The sequence below is a fragment of the Mastigoproctus giganteus genome, chromosome 5, assembly GCF_048544385.1.
Source record: "Mastigoproctus giganteus isolate SK-2022 chromosome 5, ASM4854438v1, whole genome shotgun sequence".
NCBI classification, from domain to species: Eukaryota; Metazoa; Arthropoda; class Arachnida; order Uropygi; family Thelyphonidae; genus Mastigoproctus; species Mastigoproctus giganteus.
The window spans coordinates 164,733,735-164,754,706 of NC_143579.1; the positions used below are offsets into that span (position 1 = coordinate 164,733,735).

Consider the following 20,972-nt stretch of genomic DNA (forward strand, 5'->3'; position numbering starts at 1 on the left):
GTTTAGCTATTTTGACATTTTCACCTGGATATAGAAATCAATTTTAACAGCATTTACTTGGATTTCAGCCCTTATATACTGTTATAAATCATTCAAATTATGGGGGGGGGGGTAGATTTGATTCCAAGGAAGTTTTCTTTTAGCTGTTGAGTTGCAGATGCTAAGGCTGAAAAGCTTGGGGAAATTGGCTGGATAGGTATCTATGTGAAGGGGAGTAAAATAGGTAGTTTATTTTATTTTATTATTTATTATTTATTTGTGTATTATTTTATAAATTAATTATTATTATTACTAATTTTTGGCTGGTGCATCAAAGCCCTTGGGCTTCCTAAAGCTAATAAAAAAAAATTCAAATCCAATGTCAACAAGCATCTCTCTCTCTCTCTCACTCATTGGGCTGCTGTTTAAATAATTATAAAGGCAGGCATAAAAGTACCAAAATGTTATCTGTAAACTATATTTATTCTTTGGACAGTTTGCCTAAGTCTAAGGTTTTTCTTCCTGTTCACAAGAAAAACCTTAGATGCTACGAGAAAAACTTCTACTGCAACCTTGATCCTAGATCTAGATTGACCACTAACTCAATATCACACTGTTCATAAATGTTCCTCACATCAAAATGGATTCAAACTGATGCCTTTTCTATATGCCACGGAGGTAAAGCTATCATAGTCACTACACTAGTCATGAGGGTAAATTTAATTTTATAAATGCTAGACACAAATGAAGTTTTTAATTCTTAAGAAATAGATTGAATGTGCATTCTATTACTTCTGCTCAGATCTAATGAGATTAGACTTATGCCACTATTATTATTATTATTTATTTTATTATTTTTTTAAAATTCAAATTAAATTTTACAATACTTACATCTCTTGCTATAGTTTTTTTTGTTTTATTATCAACCAATTTGTGAGTAAGAAAATGTGGATGGCATCCTACAGTCTCTTCTAATTTAGAAAGAAAAGTAACATCCGTAGCATCTCCTGGCCTTAAACATTCTTCATCCTGTGTTATTAACATTCATATTAAATGGTAATTTTCTTTTAAATTTGCTTTTTTAAAAAATCTGAATGAGTTTAAGAAAAATTTGTATGTAGTATTTGTACATAATATTTATGTAGTATTAAGCAAACTAAGTTTTCTAGCATCCTCTGATAACTATTAATTTTAGCCTTTTTTCTGAAGAGAGTTTCTCTCACTAGGGAAGTTCACCCTGAGGGGGCTGAATTTCTCACCAGTGTTTCTGTGCAATGAATTGCTTCATGAAATTTTGAAATTTCATTAAAATGAAAGCTTTGTATATAAATCCTTTTAAATATTTTTACTGGTCACCAATTATTTATAAATTATTATTGTTCATATTTTGACTTTGTTTTTTTGTCAAAAATCAAATAAGAATTTTTCTAAAAAACTGTAAACAAAACCATTAAAAAAATCATAAAAAACTTAGCACAATTAATTCTTGATGTAACACTATTTTCTACAACTATTTGTGCATTTTAGATCTGAATGCCAGAGAATGGAGACAGGCACCTCCTTCTCCTCCCATTCCACCAATTTTAAATTCCTTTTCTGATGCTGTCATCTATTAAAGGCAGCACTAGCATGACTAGATGTCTGACAAAAAGTTTTCCTCTTCTGTCTGCAGTCTGGCTGGCTGGCATTTTAAAATTCGCTAATAAGTCCAGTTTACTGTACAGAAAGTACACTTTTAGCTCCCTTTCATTTATAACTCTGATTTCTGTAGTGGAGCTTTTCAATGCGATGAAAAAGCAGATATGCAGGAAAGTTGAGTTCATGTTAAATTTGTGTACAAAGTTAGCAGTTCTTGACTTCTGTGTATTATTCTGAAAACACACACATAACAAGAACAGCTGTGTTATTCTGAAACTGTTCTCATCAAGGTATGGATAATACCATCGAATCAGTTAAATTGAGAAAGGAAGAGGGAGAGTAGTGAAGCAAGGATAAGTCCACTATTGCTGCAAATAATAGAGAGAAGGACATACATTTGGAGAATTAAACAAAATTATAAAAGTATATCCAACATATATTTTATTTTTTTCAAAGGATAGATATTTCAGAATTATTTATCTCATACAAAGTGGATTGATGATAACAGTTTTCTTGCTTCTATTTGCAGTTTTTGCTTTGTATAACTTTGTTAACATTTGGTGATTATGGTAATTTTAAGAAAAAATTTTAACATTAGATCTTATTTAAAATGGCTTTCCTTAAAAGAAAGCGCAAATTCTTAAGCAATCTTCAGATGAGTGATCCTTCCTTCCTTCAATTTGAGGTGGAAATAAAATGAGGAAAGTTACGTATTAATCGTGCATAAAGGTTCCACTGGTTTAGAGCAGCATATTCAATGTGAAAAACATAAAAAAAAATGGCATGGATTTCATCTTCTTCTGGAAAATTGAAATAATTTTTCCCAGTGTAATTCAAACAATGCAAAATCATGTTCGGCTGAGGGAACTTTGGCATTCCAGGTAATTAAGCATCATCAACCTTACAGATCAATGGTCTGCAGCACAGGTTTAATTCACAAATTGTTTAAGGACACGGAAATTGCTATAAACATTTTCAAGGATTAAAATAGAGTTATAAACATATGCAAGGATTAAAATAGAGCAATTATAAATAAAGAGATTGTGCTACAGACCATTGAAGTCTAAATGAAAACACTGATTGATATATCTTGTATTGGAATTTCAATGGATGCCAGCAACCATGGTTCACTGAAGCTTATCCCAATTCTTGTGCAATATTTTGACTGAAAAGCAGGTGGAATCAAAACAAAGTGATTGAATTAGAAGCCTCTCACAGTGAAACTACCGAAACCATTTCATATTACTTATTGGGAACACTAAACAAGTGTAATCTCTCATCTAAATGTGTTACATTCACAGGCAACAATGTAAATGTTAATTTTGGGAGCACGGGCAGACATCGGACAAAAAAATGCTTTCTCATTGTTGAAAGAGAAACTGAAAAGGAACATCATTGGTATCAGATGCCACATGCATATTCTACATAACTGATTCAGCATGTGGCAGATACATTTAAATTTGACATAGAATCTCTTATTCTAAAAATATTCAATTATTTTTCTGTGTACACTGTTTGGACTGAGGCTTTAAAGGATGTGTGAATTTGTAGATATCAATTATCAAAAGTTGTTGTCCTCAATCAAACCTAAGTGGCTTACTTTATTTCCAGTAATACAATGAGTTTTGAGTATGTTTCCTGCTTTGAAAGAAAATTTTCAATCTGTTAGTAGGCCCCAACTATCATAAAATGCTTTCTTGAAATAATTTTATAACTGTTGCATGAATTCACAGAAATGTATCTGCAGTTTTTGCTTTCTCTGAGAAAGAGAAAATAATTCTGTACTAGAAATTCTGAGCTTTCTTTAATCTACATTAAGTTCATTAGAATCATGACTAAAAGAAAAATTTGTTCTACTTGATATAAGTGAGCATATTAAAACATTACAAATGACTGGTATGGACAAAGAATGTCAGAACTTTCTGGAGGAGGCACAACTAGGACGTATTAACTATTTGGAGAAGTGGTTAAAATTGTTTGAAGAATTTCAGTGTTTTCATTGGATGGTTTTAAACAGGTCACACATCAGATATATGAGATTAATACCTCACCTGTTATTCATTGAAAAGATTTTGTGATGAACCTTGCCCATACAATGGTTATATTTCTTTAGAAGCTGTAAGGACACAATCTGTTTTTCTGAGCACCTAAAAATTAGCAATTTTTTCTTCATCATCCATAATCACAATGCAAACATGACAAGACTGTTCTCACTTCTAAATTCTCAGCAGACAATGCACATAATACAATACAATATAAAAGAGATTTCTTGCAAAGAATTTAATAATCATCTTCTTAAAAATGGAGAATTTTTGAAGAAAACAGATTCATCAGAAAAATATCTGGATTAGTTTAGTGGTATGCTTAATCTATTTTATTTTTCTTTTATTTCTCTATTTTTTTCTAATTTTTTTATTTCTTTTACTTTTTTCTAATTTAATAATCTCAAATACATATTATTATGAGACTATTTCAAGTACTTGGTCTCAGTGACACGGACTTGAAACAATAGTCTAGTGTAGCATAAAGAGTAGTCTTTAAAATAAATAAATTTAACTAGATTCTTTAGCATTAGCTTATGCTTCTACAGTACTCACTTCACAAATCCACAAAAGTTTAAGAAATTGTAGTTGGAATAAAATTAAATTAAAAATAGTCCTATTGAAAGAAGAAGTGAACCACACTTTTCTCAGGTTTTCATACATGAATAAACTATGATACAAGTTAAAAAACATGAACCAAACCAAGAGTCTCTAGGAGAGACTTTAAAAAACATCATCAGTTGCTTGAGTTAGCATTGGCATTAGTAGAGGCATATGATGAAAGAAAGAAAGCTTATATAGCATCAGACAAAAAAAAAAAAAACAAACTTCCCATTTCAAACATCAAATCACTCCAAAATTGTCTAGTTCTGTCTTGAACTTATTTAAGTTCCTGATCTCCACTACAACAGATAGAAATTTGTTCAAACTATCAACCGCCTGCTGGCTAAAGGCAAATTTCCATTCATCTCTTCTACAATTGTCTTTCCTCAATTTGAATTTATGTCCCCTCTGGTGAGTAATCTCAGCAAGAGGAAGAATCCCATTAGCATTGAGCTTGCTCAAACCATTCAAATCCTTATACACCTCAATTAGATCACTTCCCAGGTGCCTAGTCTCCAAGAGCTGCAATTTGGAGAACTTAAGCTTTACTTGGTAACACTAACCCTTTATTCCACTCACCAATCTTGTTGCCCTTCTCTGGGAACAGCTCAACTTTTCCAGATCGTGATGCAGTAGTGTATTATCATTACTGTCATTAACCAGCTTGCCAACCTTCGTATCATCTGCAAACTTAGCCTTTAACACTGATATAACTTCATTAATATCACTGATAAATATCAAAAACAACAATGGGCCCAACACCAAATGCTGGGGGGACTCCACTAATAACATTAGTCCACAAAGAGCAGTGTCCATTGATACACACTCTCTTATCTTCTCCCACTCAATCATTCTTTTATCCATTGTAGCAACTTGCCCTTAATGCCATACTGCTCCAATTTCTACAGTAATCTTCCATGTGCCACAGTATCAAACCTTTTCCTAAAATCCAAGTATATGATATCAAAATTATTTTTGCATCCAGTTCCTATGAGACCACATCTTAGTGTCCAATCAAATTTGTCAGACAAGACTTTCCCTTAACAAACCCATGCTGTGTCTGAACTATAACTGCAGTCGTGTCTATCCTACATTGATCCTACATTGCTTACTTAGCAGTGACTCCATTATTTTCTCTGGAACAGAAGTTATACTAACACGTCTTAATTACTCGTGTCACCCTTTGCCTCCTACCTTGTGAAATGGGGGCATATTTGCACATCTCCAGCCCAATGGGGACCTCCCCTGTATCCAAGGAAGCTTTCATTATTATGGTTAAGGGTTTGCTTACTTCCTTTAATATAACTGGATAGATCCCATCCACCCAAGGTGCCTTTCGTATGTTCAATTTCAACAATTTCTCCTCCATTTTTCTCTCAGTTATTACAAAATCATTTAGCTACCTGCCGGAGTTAGATAAGCTTCTGGCCTCCACTTCCTTACAGACCTTTTCATGTGTGAATGTAGATGCAAAATACTCATTTAGTTTGTCAGTTACCTCAGCAGGTTCATCAACAATCAAACAATCTGATTCATCCCCTTCCTTCTAGAGTTTACATAAGTAAAGAAGTCTTTGCTGCTTTTCTTTGCATTGTTTGCCAAAGAGTTCTCATAATCTGCCCTTGCTTGCATAATGTCCTTTGTGACTTGATTACAGACTATCTTATATCTACCATAGGAATCTGTCTCCTGATAATTTATATGCGTCCCATGCACTTTTTGTCTCTGCCACGAGTCTCATTATGTCATCTGACATCCATTTAGGCCTAAACCTTGAACAGTATTTCCTATTTGGTATGAAAAGCCTAGTAGCTTCAAAGATTAATTCCTTCAATTAATTTAGAATTTGCTGTTGGCAACATCATCAGTTGGTCCCACGGTATAGAATTTAAAATATCTCTGAGACCACTGTAGTCATTTACGAAAGCAAAAACCACACTCTTTACCGCTGATAGCAGTTACATTGAGAAGACAAAATGAGCTGCTCTTGCAGCCTATCTGCACTGCTCAGAAAACTTCATAACTGAGTGCAAAATTACCCCCCCAGGTCCTTTTCATTCTTCATTACACCCTGAGGGTAATAACACAAAGGGTAATAATAGTGTATGGGCTCAAACTTTCACAATCTTCATACTCCATTATGGTGAGTATGGGCTTGGCAAATCCAGAGTCCTGAGCTGGATATCATCAGTCTTCTCTTTCATGACAATTCCTTTCTGCTTTTCTCTCTCTCTCTCTCTCTCTCTCTCTCTCTCTCTCTCTCTCTCTCTCTCTCTCTCTCTCTCTCTCTCTCTCTCTCACAGGGTAACTTGGGAATTTTTTTTTGGTTGGTGCAGCATAAGCCTCAGGCTTCCCTGCACCATATAGCTAATAATAATAATAATAATCTTTAAGTTAATCCCACTTTGATACACTGTGATCACTGCCACCTTGTGGTTCCTTTATCTGTATGAAGAATCACTGCTGATAATCAGATCAAGGGATTACTCCCTCTGGTTGCCTCTCAAACATGCTGCTGTAGAAAATTAACAATCATCCAATAAATCCATGACCAACTCACAAGTTTCAGTCTATATCTGGGAAGTTAAAATCTCCCATTGTAAGACAATCTTATTTACTGGCCCACTATTTCCCTGTACAGTTGTTCATTGTACACATAGGCCTATAACACACTCTTACTCTCAATTTTGCTTTTCCAGTGCTTAAGTCACACCAAACTGACTTAACACTGCACTGTCCACCCATGTTAACTGGATGCACTGTATTAGATTTTATGTGTTTCTTAACTAACAGCATCATCCCTCTTCCCCTTCTATCCTGTCTATCCTTTCTGTACACATTGTACTCCCCAAATTCCAATCAATTCTCCATTCCTTATCTCTGGAATAATCCCAAATTAATCCATTTATTTCCATTTCCATGTATTCTTAAAATGGTCCCAAAGAGTTCACATATTCATTGTGGCAACATACTGAATTAATTATTAAGGGCAGCTAGGCTTTGGTGCCACAGTAGTTCACAATGGGCTGTGTAATTTTTCAGACAGTGTATGGGCTCAAACCTACAATTTCCTTAATTGTGGCTTCACATGCTAACTACTGGATAACAGCCATCCCCCAAGATAAATATCTAAGTGATTTACATCAGAAGAATGAGCAGGCCATGCAGCTGGTCCACACACTTTTATTTATCATTTTCTGGAAAATTTTTTCAAGAATGAATGAACTGCAAGAGAAAAACTACTGGCAAGTGGATGCAAAGTAAAAAATTTTAAATTGGACATTGATCTTGGCCTAAAATGGGATGAGGGATTAACTTTCTCTGACCACTTTGGTTCTTCATGTGTTCTCTACATCCAGGAGGTTGACTACCATGAACCTCCACCAGCTTTGCATCTGTGCTTCCCTTTCACAATCTTCATAAGAAAGATTAGTCCATTCCTCAATGTTAGTTATGCAGGTCTTTCCCTGTTGTCCTGTACTACTCTTTACTTCTAGCATCCCTTCCAACAGCTTCTTTTGAATAGAGTCATGTCTCAGAAGATGATCGAGATACCTTGCTTTCCTTTTCTTAATGATGGACATGAGTTCTCTTTTATTTCCTTTTGTTTGCACCAGCACTTCTACAAATGCTTTGTGTGCAAGGTATTCTCATGATTCTCCTTAAGAGCCATATTTTGAAATGCCTTAATTCGGTTCCCAGCATCCTTTGTAATAGTGCATATTTCAGATCCATAGAAGAGAGCTGACCATACATAACATTTTATTAACCTTATTCTGGTGTCTAGGTATAATTCCCTTCATGTTAAGATCTTCTTCATGTCCAGAAAGGCCTTTCTTGTTATTTCAATTCTTCTTTTGATCCCTTGTAAGGTTTTCCCGGCATCAGTGATTAAATGCCCCAGGCAGACATAGGATTTTACTTTTTGTAATGTATTATTGTTTACTTTATTATTAATTTTAAATCTCTCCTCTTTTTTAGGAGATGCATATCACTTTGGATTTCTTTTCATTAAAATATAGATCGAGTCTTTCGCTGAAACTTTTTCGCTTGTTGATGATGGCTTTTAAGTCTGTTTTACTTTCTGCCAGTAGAACGATATCATCTGCATATCTTAGGTTATTAATTCTGATTCCCCCTATGTTAAGGCCCTTTAAGTCTTCGATCTCTCTCTCTCTCTCTGAAAATTCCTTCAGTATAAATGCTAAAAAGGATAGGCAACAGGACTCATCTCAAAACTCTCCAATTCTGATGGAAGCTGACTGTTCCCATTATAAATTAGTTATAATTCTTATGTCTTTACTGATGATTCCTATTTTTTTTCAGAGATTGAATAATCGTTTCATTGTCTATTTAGTCGAAGGCTTTTTTATAATCTATAATATTTTATAATTTATAATATATGTCTTTTTGTTTCTCCAGAAATCTCTCAATTATGATCTTTAAGTTAAAGATTCCTGCTCTGGTTTTTCATGAATCCACTTTGAACTGGGCTTATTTCTGCTGTGAGTTTGTGTATATTTCTTAGATAAATTATTTTCAGGAGAATCTTAGAAGTATGGCTCGTTAAGCTAATGATTCTATGGCCAGAGCATTGCAGGGATTCAGGTTTCTTGGGAAGAGGTATGAAGGTGGAGACTTTCAAGTCGTTTGGAATTATTCCTGTCAAATATTATTTAGTAGTCTAGTAAGTACAGGCACTCCCCGGCTTACGTAACACTCAACTTACGGATTTTAGACTTTACGTAAGTTTTTACCGGACATTGCAAACTTAAAAAAAATCATGGAAACATATTTTGCATCTAGCAGGAATAAATGGATGTATCGTGAAAATATCATAATGTGAACCCAATAACACTTTTTTTTTTTTTTTTTGGTAATTGGTTCCAAGACCTCGGAAGTTGAAAATTTCGCTGTATAACTAAGTGCTATTTATCTCTCTAAAAGGTCATTTTTATAATGGAAATTGCACTACACTTTCATCGTTACCATACGTTGCGTTATAAGAATCAATTTTTAACACCTTGGTGATATTTTTCAAATCCACATTTCTGGAGGTCACTAACGTAAAACAATAAAAACAATTTGCACTTTCAGGTTTATTGGACTTCACTGTTAGCGCAATCAATTATAAATGTATGGTAAATTCAATCTTATTGCATTTGCGTTTATATATCGATAACTGGAATTCTGTGGGTTTTTACGTTATGTTATTATGGTGAAATGAGTTCCCCTTCACTGAAACTTTCAATCATATAAAAATCATAAAAAAAATGTTCAGAATCTTCTCTTCATTCCAATTTACTTATTACAATGGTGAAGGGAAAGGGACCAAAGAAAAGTGCAAATGCCGGCAGTGTTAGTACACAAAACAAAATTGATTTAGAAATGAAGATGATTAATTAAGAAGTATGAAGCACAACAAAGTTTGTCATCTACTGCATGGAATTAGGTCTCGTTGCTGCTTCAACAGTGAATACTATTAAAAGGACAGTGCGCGTATAAAATAACTTGTTAAAGGATCAATGCATTTAAGATCAACAGTGATTACAACACAGCGTTCAGGTGATATATTCAGGTGCTGATCTGTAGCCAAGTCACTAAGGTGGTTAGGCAGGTAAAGGCAGATTAGGAGAAATCTTTGGCAAAGGATGCAAAGAAAAACAGCAAAGAGTTCTTTATCTATGTAAACTCTAGAAGGAAAGGGATGAATCAGATTGGTCCACTAGATATTGATGGTTCTACTGTTGATGATCCTGCTCAGGTAGCTAAGAAACTAAATGAATATTTTGCATCTACATTCACACATGAGGAGTTATTCAGGGAAGGGAATGACAGAGGTCTATTAAACTCTGAGAGTAAGCTAGATAATCTTGTAATAACTGAGAGTAAAGTGAAGGAGAAATTATTGAAGATAAACATAAGAAAGGCACCTCGAGTGGATGGAATCTATTCAGTTATATTAAAGGAGGCAGCAAAGGAAGTAAGCAAACCCTTAGCCATAATTATGAGCGCTTCCTTGGACTCAGAGGAGGTACCCATGGACTGGAGATTTGCAATGTAACCTCAATCCACAAAGGAGGATCAAAGGGAGACACAGATAATTACAGACCTGTTAGTTTAACTTCTGTTCCAGGGAAATTAATGGAGGCACTGGTTAAAGAAGCACTGCCGGATCATCTACACAAGACTTCAGTTATAGCTTGGACACAGCATGGGTTTGTTAAGAGGAAGTCTTGTCCGACCAATTTGAATGGATACTACGATGTAGTCACAAAAGAAACGGGACGCAAAGAATAACTTTGATATCACATATTTGGATCTTATAAAAGCCTTTGATACTACTGCAAATGGAAGACTGCTGCACAAATTGGAGCAGTGTCGCATTGGAGGCAAATTGCTGCTATGGATAAAGGGATGGTTGAGTGGGAGAAGACAGAGTGGTAATCAACGGACACTGCTCTTCGTGGACTAATGTTATTAGTGGAGTCCCTCAGGGTTCAGTGTTGGGTCCATTGTTGTTTTCTGTATTTATAAATGATATTGATGATGGTATATCAAGCTTAATGTCCAAGTTTGCAGACGATATGAAGGTTGGCAGGGTTGTTAAGGATACTAATGACAGTACGCTGCTGCAACAGGATCTAGAAAAGTTGAACAAGTGGGCTGAGAGGTGGCAACTGAAGTTTAACATTGAGAAATGTATGGTACTGCATATGGGAAGCAGTAACCCCAGAGTAACATATCAACTGTGTGGTACTACACTGACAGTGGTAGAGAATGAAAGGGATCTGGCGGTAACTGTGCAGGCAGATATGAAGTTTTCTGAGCAGTGCAGACAGTCTGAAAGTGTAACTCGTGATGTCTTGTCAATGATATACAGGAAATTTTCTAGCAGGGATAAGAAGGTGATTATCCCCTGGTATAAGGCAATGGTCAGGCCACACCTTGAGTATTAGTATTAGTAATGGCTGCATGGTGCAAGAAAGCTTATGGCTTATGCTGCACCAGCCAAAAAAAAAAAAAAAAAAAAACGAACAAATCAATGATAAAAAAAAAAAATAATAATAATAATAATTAATAAAAAAAAAGGAAATTAAACCTATAATCCTATGCACTTCCCTGACTTGAAGGTACTATCCAGATGACCTTTGAATTTCCCCAAACTCTCAGCCTCTACCACCCATGTAGGCAACTTATTGTAGTAATTTATAACTCACTGGCTAAAATAAAACTTCCTGCAGTCCAATCTAAACATTTCCCCCCATAACTTGAATTTATGTCCCCTAGTTCTAGCATCATTTATAATCTTGAAAATTTCATACTCATTCATTTTACTGATGCCTCTCAGAGCCTTAAGCACCTCAATGAAATCTCCTCTAACATGTCTAGTTTCCAAACTGTTATGTTTGTTTGTTATTTGGTTTTCAGGAGCATTAGCAACTAAAGCCATATTGCTCCAGGATATGCGGTGGTCATTCCCTGACCTTTCCGCATTCTCCGTATTTGGGGTGACGGTCCCGAACCCCGGTCTAATCAAGAAGCGTGTGCTACGCACTGCTGCTCCTTCCCAACTGGCTACAGAGGCGCCCAGTTTCCAAACTCTGCAACCCCCATATTCCAAGTATTTCTTCATAAGAACGCCCTTTTGCTGATCTCACCAGGTGAGTGACCCGTCTTTGCACCCTTTCAAGAAGCTCGATATCTTTCTTTAGGTGCGGTCTCCACAGCTGAACATAGTATTCCAAGTGTGGTCTAACAAAAGCCTTATATAATGGGATTATCACGTCCCTATCTCTACTTGCAAAAGTTCGATAGATTATCGATAGAACACCATGGGCCTTCCTTGCAACCTGTTTACAATGCTCAAAGAATTTCATGTTTGACCGTATCGTAACATCCAAGTCCCTTTCCTCCAGTACTGGGTTTAGTTGAACTCCACCAAGTGAATAAGTTATTTTGGGATTATTGTTTCCCAGGCGTAATACCTTACACTTTGTCATATTAAAGCATAGCTGCCATTTTTCTGACCATTCCTGAAGTCTATCTAGGTCTCTCTGAAGAAGCTCAGCTTGACAGTGATCATTAACCACTCTACCAATTTTAACATCATCTGCAAATTTAGACATCACGCCTTCTATCCCTTCATCAATGTCATTTATGAAAATTAAAAACTAGTGGTCCTAATACTGATCCTTGGGGAATCCCACTTCTTACATCAACCCAATCTGAGGAATAGCCATTTATCACAACCCTCTGCCTCCTGCCCTGAAGCCATTCTGCTATCCATCTAAGGATTTTCTCAGTGATTCCAACATGTTCCAGCTTATAAAGCAACTGCTCATGTGGGACTGAGTCAAAAGCTTTGCGGAAATCTAAATAAACAATGTTGAAATTATTCCCTAAATCCAGCTCGTGAGTAACCCTGTCGAAATAGCAAACCAGATTTCTTAAACATGATTTTCCATTTACAAAACCATGCAGAGTATCCTTGAGAATTTCAATTCGATCCAAATGATCCTGAATTCCACCCTTGATAATTGCCTCCATGATTTTCCCTACCACTGAAGTCAGACTGATAGGTCGATAATTTCCAACTTCACTTGTAGAGCCACCCTTATGTATGGGAGATACATTGGCACTTTTTCAATCCAAGGGTATCTCCCCAGAGTCTAGTGATGCTCGCATAATTAGCCTCAATGGTTCAATGCACTCACTTGCCGCCTCCCTTAAAATTATGGGGTATATTCCATAAACTGCAGGAGACTTACTGGCCTGTAGGCTCGAAAGTTTTTTCATTAAATAATCTTGCAAAATTTCAATATCATTAATTACATTATTTTTCAACTTCGCTCCCAAAATTTCCTATTGCCACAAAAGGTTTTTCATTTGTAAATATCGATGCAAAATAACTGTTGAGTTCAACTGCAACAGCAGCTGGTGCATTTAATAATATTGCCTTTCCCTTACATAAAGGTCCAATTTAGTTTGTCCTGCTCTTCTTGGCATTTATATATGTGAAGAATTCCTTATCCCCCTCTTTGCTCTGTTTGCTAGTGATTTCTCATAAACTGCCTTTGCCTGTCGAACCTTTTCTGTGGCTCTATTACAGATCACCTTGTAGTGTATACAGGAGTACTGTATACAAGTCTGGAGCCTCATTTTAAGAAGGATGTAGAGCTGTTGGAAGGAGTACAGAGAAGGGCATCAAGTTTAGTGAAAGGAACTAAGGGTTGCTCTTATGAAGAAATGCTTACGTTTTGCACATTACAGTGTATGGAGACTAGACACCTGCGAGTTGATCTGATTGAGGTGTATAAAGCCTTGAATGGTTGGAGCATGCTCAATGCTGATAGGATTCTTCCTCTTGCTCAGAATAATTGCCTGAGAGGGCATAAATTCAAATTGAGGAAAGACAGTTGTAGGATAGATGTGCAGCTGGTTAATTTCTGGAAGAAACTTCATCTGTCATTTTAAAAGTTGATAGCTTAAATAGATTCAAGGCAAAACTAGACAAACATTTGGAGAGAGTGGGTGGGTGAAATTAGAAGGGTGTGTGTGTGTGTGTGTGTGTGTGTGTGTGTGTGTGTGTGTGTGTGTGTGTGTGTGTGTGTGTGTTTTGGCTGATGCTAAAAAAGCTTGCTTTCTTGCATCATGTGCCTTTGTTAATGTTAATGCTAATATCGAATATGGAAAAGCTATTAATAATATGGATGGAAAATCAGATTCAGAAGCAAGTGCCCCTGAGTCCATGGTCATTCAAGCAAAAGCAAGAAGTATTTATGAAGATATGAAGGATAAGTAAGGCGAAACCCAAGCCAAGTTCATGGCAAGCAACAGGTGGTTTAATAGCTTCAAGCATCACGTTGGTTTCCAAAACCTGATATGTGGTGAATTCGTCAGTGCCAATTCTGCTGCTGCAAAAAAATTTTGTGACATTTGGGAAAAAACCCCTTCTAAATCTCCACAGCCCTCAACTTCTGCAGCAGCATGCATATCAGCTGGAGAGTTAATTCTGGCAATGATGCTTGAAAGGTAAAATTTACTGACATTATGCCTGTCTCCTCTCTCTTTTTTTAATTTTTATAATTTTGTACACCTTTGTAATTTTTCCTGCATATGAGATAAAAAAAAATTTAATAATTCTTTTTACATTTTCGTTGAACATTTCTTTTTTGCTTCAATCAAATTTAGTGTGCATAGTTGCGAGTGCTACATAAGCATTTAGGGAAATTCTAACTGATGTAAAATTTGACTTTTGTAGAATTTTAAACTCTACATAAGTCAAATGCTTTCATCTATTCCTGTTGCTTTTCCATTTTTTTGTCCCTTAATGGCAGTGGTGATCTCGCTTTCCAGAATAGGTGGCCCTCTAGATTAAGTCCCATGGTTTTCCTTTTCTTTTGCCAGCGATGAGCTTTTCTGTGAATTCTGACCATCTCTTCAGAACATCTTTTTTTGCCGAACACTACTTCTCCATTGTGGGATTTTATGCAATTATGTTTACAAAACTTATTCTTCTTATACGTCATCAATTTCATTTCTCTGTAGCTCCCTATCCCTATGTATCCTTTCAAGTTCTATTTCTTTGCATTTACTTGTATTACCAACATATGACGAGGACAAAAGAGTGCCCTGTTCTGTTGCAAGGATAGAACTGAAAGCTTATTCCGGCCTTCCCACAGCCCCCTCCTGCATTAGCCATCCACAGATATTGCCCACTCTGATTACATCAGAGCAATAACATATGCAGTACTCTGGGTTGCCAAACAAGAGTTAATTGGCATTAGAAAAATGCCTTGTTAAAAAATATATCTTGAAATTTATACTTCCCATCCCACTATATGCTGCACAGATTTGGTCCTCTGCCCTCCAAGCAACCTGTTTGTTTGTTTGTTATTTGGTTTTTAGGAGAATTAGCAACTAAGGCCATATTGCTCAGGTGATATGCGGTGGTCATTCCCTGACCTTTCTGCATCCTCTGTATTTGGTGGTCACAGGCTCAAACCCCGTCCAAGCAACCTTTTATCAGCATTAAATACTGGCTCTTGAGATGGCTGAACAGGGACTCAAATCATTCATTTACTATCTCTAGAGCCAACCTACTTTCCAATATCAGTATTCCTCCTTGGAAACAGAAAAAATCAAAAGAAACATCTTAATATTAGCCTAACTGCTAAAAAAGAAGATTAGATGCTCCCAGCATCGACAGTTTGTTTCAATCTCATTGAGAAGACCCCAGGAATGCTGATGCTAGACTGCCTCTTCAAAGCAACTTAAAAAACCTCAACAGCCTAAGTCACTTAGGCTGTCCAGGTTTTAACACACTCCTACTAAATAAGAGTATGAGTGTGTTATAGGCCTAATGACTCAAATGAGTACAATGAACAATTGTACAGAAAAATAGAGTGGGCTAGTAAATCAAAATGTCTTATAATGGGGGATTTTAACTTTCCAGATATTGACTGGAACTTGTGGGTTGGTCACTTACACACACTAGTCAGACTTTTGTGGATTTATTGGATGATTGTTTTCTGCAGCAGCATGTTCGAGAGGCAACCAGAGAGGGTATCTGCAGTGATCATTCGTGTATTAAGAATTTGCAGATAAAGGAACCACTAATTGGCAGTGATCACAGTGTACTGATGTGGAATTTACTTAAAGATATAATTGCCATCAGGGGTAAAGGAAAGGGTTTTTGCTTCCGTAAAGGCGAGTACAGTGGTCTCAGACAGATTTTAAATTCTGTATAGTGGGATTAACTGACAATATTACCAACAGTAAATTCTAAATGGGAAGCATTCAAGGAATTAATCGTGGATGCTACTAAAAGTTTCATACCTATTAAGAACTATTGTTCAAGATTTAGGCCTAAATGGTTATCAAATGAACTAATGAGACTCCTGACAGAGAAGAAAAATGCATGGGATGCATATAAATTATCAAGTGACTCAGAAGCCTTGGGCAGATATAAGCTAGTCTGTAATCAGGTCACAAAGCAGATCAGGCAGGCAAAGAGAGGCGCATCCGTAGCCAGGTGGGAAGGAGCAGCAGTGCGCAGCACACGCTTTTTGATTAGACCAGGGTACAAGCCCATCACCACCAAATACGGAGGATGCGGAAAAGTCAGGGAATAACCACCGCATATCCCGGAGCAATATGACCTTAGTTGCTAATGCTCCTAAAAACCAAACAAACAACAAACAACAACAAAAGTGAAGGCAGATTACGAGGAATCTTGGGCAAAAGATGCTAAGAAAAACAGCAAGGATTTCTTTACTTATATAAACTCTAAAAGGAAGGGGATGAATCTGATGGGTCCACTTGATATCGATGGTGCGACTGTTGATGATCCTGCTCAGATAGCAATCAAACTGAATGAGTATTTTGCATCTACATTCACACATGAGGAGTTATTAAGGTTTGAAAATGGCAAAAGGTTATCAAATTGTAGCAGGATTCTAATGATTTTGTAATTACTGAGAGCAAAGTGGAGGAGAAATTGTTGAAGTTAAACATAAGAAAGGCACCTGGGGTGGATGGGATCTATCCAGTTATATTAAAGGAGGCGGCAAAGCAACTAAGCAAACCCTTAGCCATAATTATGAGAGCATCCTTGGACTCAGGGGAGGTCCCCACGGACTGGAGATGTGCAAATGTATCCCCAATTCACAAAGGGGGATCGAAGGGGTGACGCGAGTAATTACAGACCAGTTAGTTTAACTTCTGATCTGGGTAAAATAATGGAGTCACCGGTTAAAGATGCATTGCAGGATCATCTAGACAAGACTGCAGCAATAATTCAGACACAGAATAGGTTTGTTAAGGGAAAGTCTTGTCTGACAAATTTGATAGGATATTATGATGTGGTTAAAAAGAAACTCGATGCAAAAAATAATTTTGATAAAGCATAGTTATTTGGATTTCAGGCAAGCTTTTGACACGGTTGCGCATGGAAGACTATTGTACAAATTGGAGCAGAATGGTATTAAGGGTAAGTTGCTACAATGGATAAAAGGATGGCTCAGTGGGAGAAGACAGAGAGTGGTAATTAATGGGTACTGCTCTTCGTGGCTAATGTTATTAGTGGAGTCCCACAGGGTTCGTTGTTGGGTCCACTGTTGTTTTGCATATTTATCAATGATACTGTTGAAGGTATATCAGGCTTAGTGTTAAAGTTTGCAGATGATACAAAGGTTGGGAGGGTTGTTACTTACAGTAATGGCAGTGTGCTACTGCAACAGGATCTAGATAATTTGAGCAGATGGGCTAAGAAGTGGCAACTGAAGTTTAACCTTGACAAATGCAAAATACTGCATATGGGTAAAAAGTAACCGCAGAGGAAAGTACCAACTGTGTGGTACTACACTTAAGGTGGTAGAAAATGAAAAAGACCTGGGAGCAATTGTGCAGTCAGATATGAAGTTTTCTGAGCAGTGCAGACGGTCTGCAAGAGTAGCTCATGGTGTCTTGTCAATGATATACAGAAATTTTTCTAGCAGGGAAAATGAGATATTGTCCCTCTGTATAAGGCAAAGGTCAGGCCACACCTTGAGTACTGCGTACAGGTCTGGAGGCCTTATTTTAGGAAGGATGTAGATTTACTTGAGAGTGTACAGAGAAGGGCAACAAGATTGGTGAGGGGAATGAAGGGATCCACTTACAAAGAGAGGCATAAGTTCTGCAAATTGCAGCAGCTGGAGACTAGTCATCTGCACGGTGATCTGTTTGAGGTGTATAAGGCCTTGAATGGATTGAGCACTCCGAATTCTGATGGGATCCTTCCACTTGTTCAGATTACGAACCTAAGGGGGCATAAATTCAAATTAAGAAAAGACAGATGTAGAATAGATATGCGGAAATTTGCCTTTAGCCAGCAGGTGGTTAATTGCTGGAACAAACTTCCATCTGTCGTTGTGGAAGTTGATAGGTTAAATAAATTTAAGGAGGAACTGGACAGGCATTTGGAGGGAATGGTGTGTTTTTTTTTTTTTCTTTTTTTTCTTTTTTGGCTGATACTGCGTAAGCTCATACACTTGCTTTCTTGCATATGCCACTACTATTACTACTTTTTTCCAGCAAACACAATAGAACTCTTTAATTGAACTTTAATTGAACTCATCTAAGAATTGAACTGGAAAAGCTCGGTAACAACAATGCCTACAGGTTGCAGGTCTTTACTGAATTGTATCGCCTCATGCAACTTTAGTGAATACCTGCTCAGCTCAAAACATTAAATTATGACACCCTTATTAACTATATCGTCTCATTATTCTAAATGTCAATCAAATTTAAAAATAAGAAATATACTAATTTGAAAATCATAATTTCACATGTATGTCACCTAGTAGTGTATGCCAATGACATTTCCATTCTGATCACTGATAAAGACCTTAAACAGACTCAACTCAAAATCTCTGCCTTGCTCTCTGTAATGCATAGTTGACTTCAAAAGAATCAGCTTATACTAAATCCAAATACAGTCAATTCTGATTATTTGGGACACATCGGGACTAGTGCATTTTGGCCACGATTAAGCGGCTGCCCCAATTATCCGAAGTTTCATGTAAAAAACGTTAAATATACAATGGACCCCCACTTTACAATTGGTTCACTGTACAATCAAATGTGTACAGAAAGGATAGACAGGATAGGAAAAAAGGAGGGGTTATGCTATTAGTTAAGAAACACATAAAATCCAAGGAAGTACAGCCAGTCGACTTTGCTGGACAGTGCAGGGTCGACTCAATTTGGTGTGACATAAAGCACTGGGAGATCAAAATTGAGAGTAGGAGTGTGTTATAGGCCTAATGACTCTGATGAGTATAACAAGAAACTGTACAGGGAAATAGAATTGGCCAGTAAATCAGAGAGTCTTATAATGGGGGATTTTAATTTCCCAGATCTGACCGGAATTTGTGGGTTGGTCACTCACACACTAGCAAGGCTTTTGCGGATTTACTGGATGCTTGTTTTCTACATCAGCATGTTCGGGAGGCAATTAGAGAGAGTAATACTCTTGATCTGATTATCAGTAGCGATTCTTCATTCATTAGGAATCTGCAGATAAAAGAACCACTAGGTGGCAGTTTTCACAGTGTGCTGAAGTGAGATTTACTCAAAGAGGTAACTACCATCAGGGGTAAAGGGAACGGTTTTTGCTTTCGTAAATGCGACTACGGTGGTCTGAGACAGTATTTAAATTCTATACAGTGGGATCAACTGATGATGTGAAAAACAGCAAATTCAAAATGGGAGGCATTCAAAGAATTAATCTTGGAATCTATTACTAGGCTTTACATAACAACAAAGAAATATTGTTCAAGGTTTAGGCCTAAATGGATGTCAGATGAACTAATGAGATATGTGACAGAGAAGAAAATGCATGGGACACATATAAATTAATGGGTGACATGGAAGCCTATAATAGATATAAGCTGGTATGTAACCAACTCTCGGTCACTGTTGAAAAAAAGCCGTGAATTAGGGTTGAATTTGAAAGTGTCTGCAATTCTGCCCCGACACGATAGGAGGGAGCATATGATGAGAGCACTGTCGATCAATTGGGCCCTGGAAAGATTGTGCAAGGCTCAAGGGGTAGAATTTTTTTCAGCCTGGTCTGTACTTGTTAACAGTAGAGACTTCTTCTTCAGCTATGCAATACACTTAGATAGAAAGAGTGCAAGAATGTTTGCTGCTGCTACGTATTGCTGATGCTATGTTTGCTGATGTTAAACTTCATTTTCCACCTCTCAGCCCATCTGCTCAACCTTTCCCGATCCTGTTGCAGCAGCATAGTGTCAGTAGTGTCCTTGACAACCCTGTCGACCCTTGTATTGTCTGCAAACTTGGACATTAAGCTTGATATACCATCATCAATATTATTTATAAATACAGAAAACAATAATGGAACCAACACTGAACCCTGAGGGACTCCACTAATAACATTAGTCCACGATGAGCAGTGTAAATTGATTACCACTCTCTGTTTTCTCCCCCGCAACCATCCCTTTATCCATAGCAGCAATTTGCCTCCAATGCCACACTGCTCCAAATTGTGCAGCAGTCTTCCATGTGCAACAGTATCAAAAGCCTTTCTAAGATCCAAATATATAATATCAAAGTTATTCCCTGCCTCCCGTTCTTTTGTGAATTGGTCAGGCAAGACTTTCCCTTAACAAAACCACACTGTGTCCAAGCTATAACCGAAGTCTTGTCTAGATGATCCTGCAGTGCTTCTTTAATGAGTGCCTCCATTAATTTTCCTGGAACAGAAGTTAAACTCACAGGTCTATAATTACTTGTGTCAGCCTTTGATCCTCCTTTGTGAAATGGGGTCACATTTGCACATCTGCAGACTATGGGTACCTCCCCTGAGTCCAAAGAAGCTCTCATAATTATGGCTAAGGGTTTGCCTACCTCCTTTGCTGCCTCCTTTAATATAACTGGATAGATCCCATCCACCCCAGGTGCCTTTCTTGTGTTTATCTTCAACAATTTCTCCTCCACTTTACTCTCAGAGATTACAAGATTCTCTAGCTTACTGCCAGAGTTGAATACACCTCTGGCATTCCCCTCGCTGAATAACTCCTCATGTGTGAATGTCGATGCAAAATATTCATTTAATTTGTTAGCTACCTGAGCAGGATCATCAACAGTTGACCCATCGATATCAAGTGGACCAATCTGATTTATCCCCTTCCTTCTAGA

The 20,972-nt window shown here is 37.0% G+C and overlaps 1 protein-coding gene across 4 annotated transcripts in view; it reads right to left on the reverse strand.

Annotated features, from left to right (window-relative positions):
• The window catches only part of Myo61F (unconventional myosin 61F), a 748,935-nt gene that overhangs the window by 309,958 nt on the left and 418,005 nt on the right, over positions 1–20,972 (reverse strand). For all 4 annotated transcript variants that reach the window (XR_016546978.1, XM_090374260.1, XM_090374259.1 and 1 more), the window contains exon 14: positions 871–1,008. Coding sequence is in view for 3 of the 4 variants with exons in the window: in XM_090374260.1 (XP_090230386.1) it covers positions 871–1,008 (138 nt within the window). In the remaining variant the exon portion in view is untranslated. The remainder of the gene's footprint in view (positions 1–870; positions 1,009–20,972) is intronic.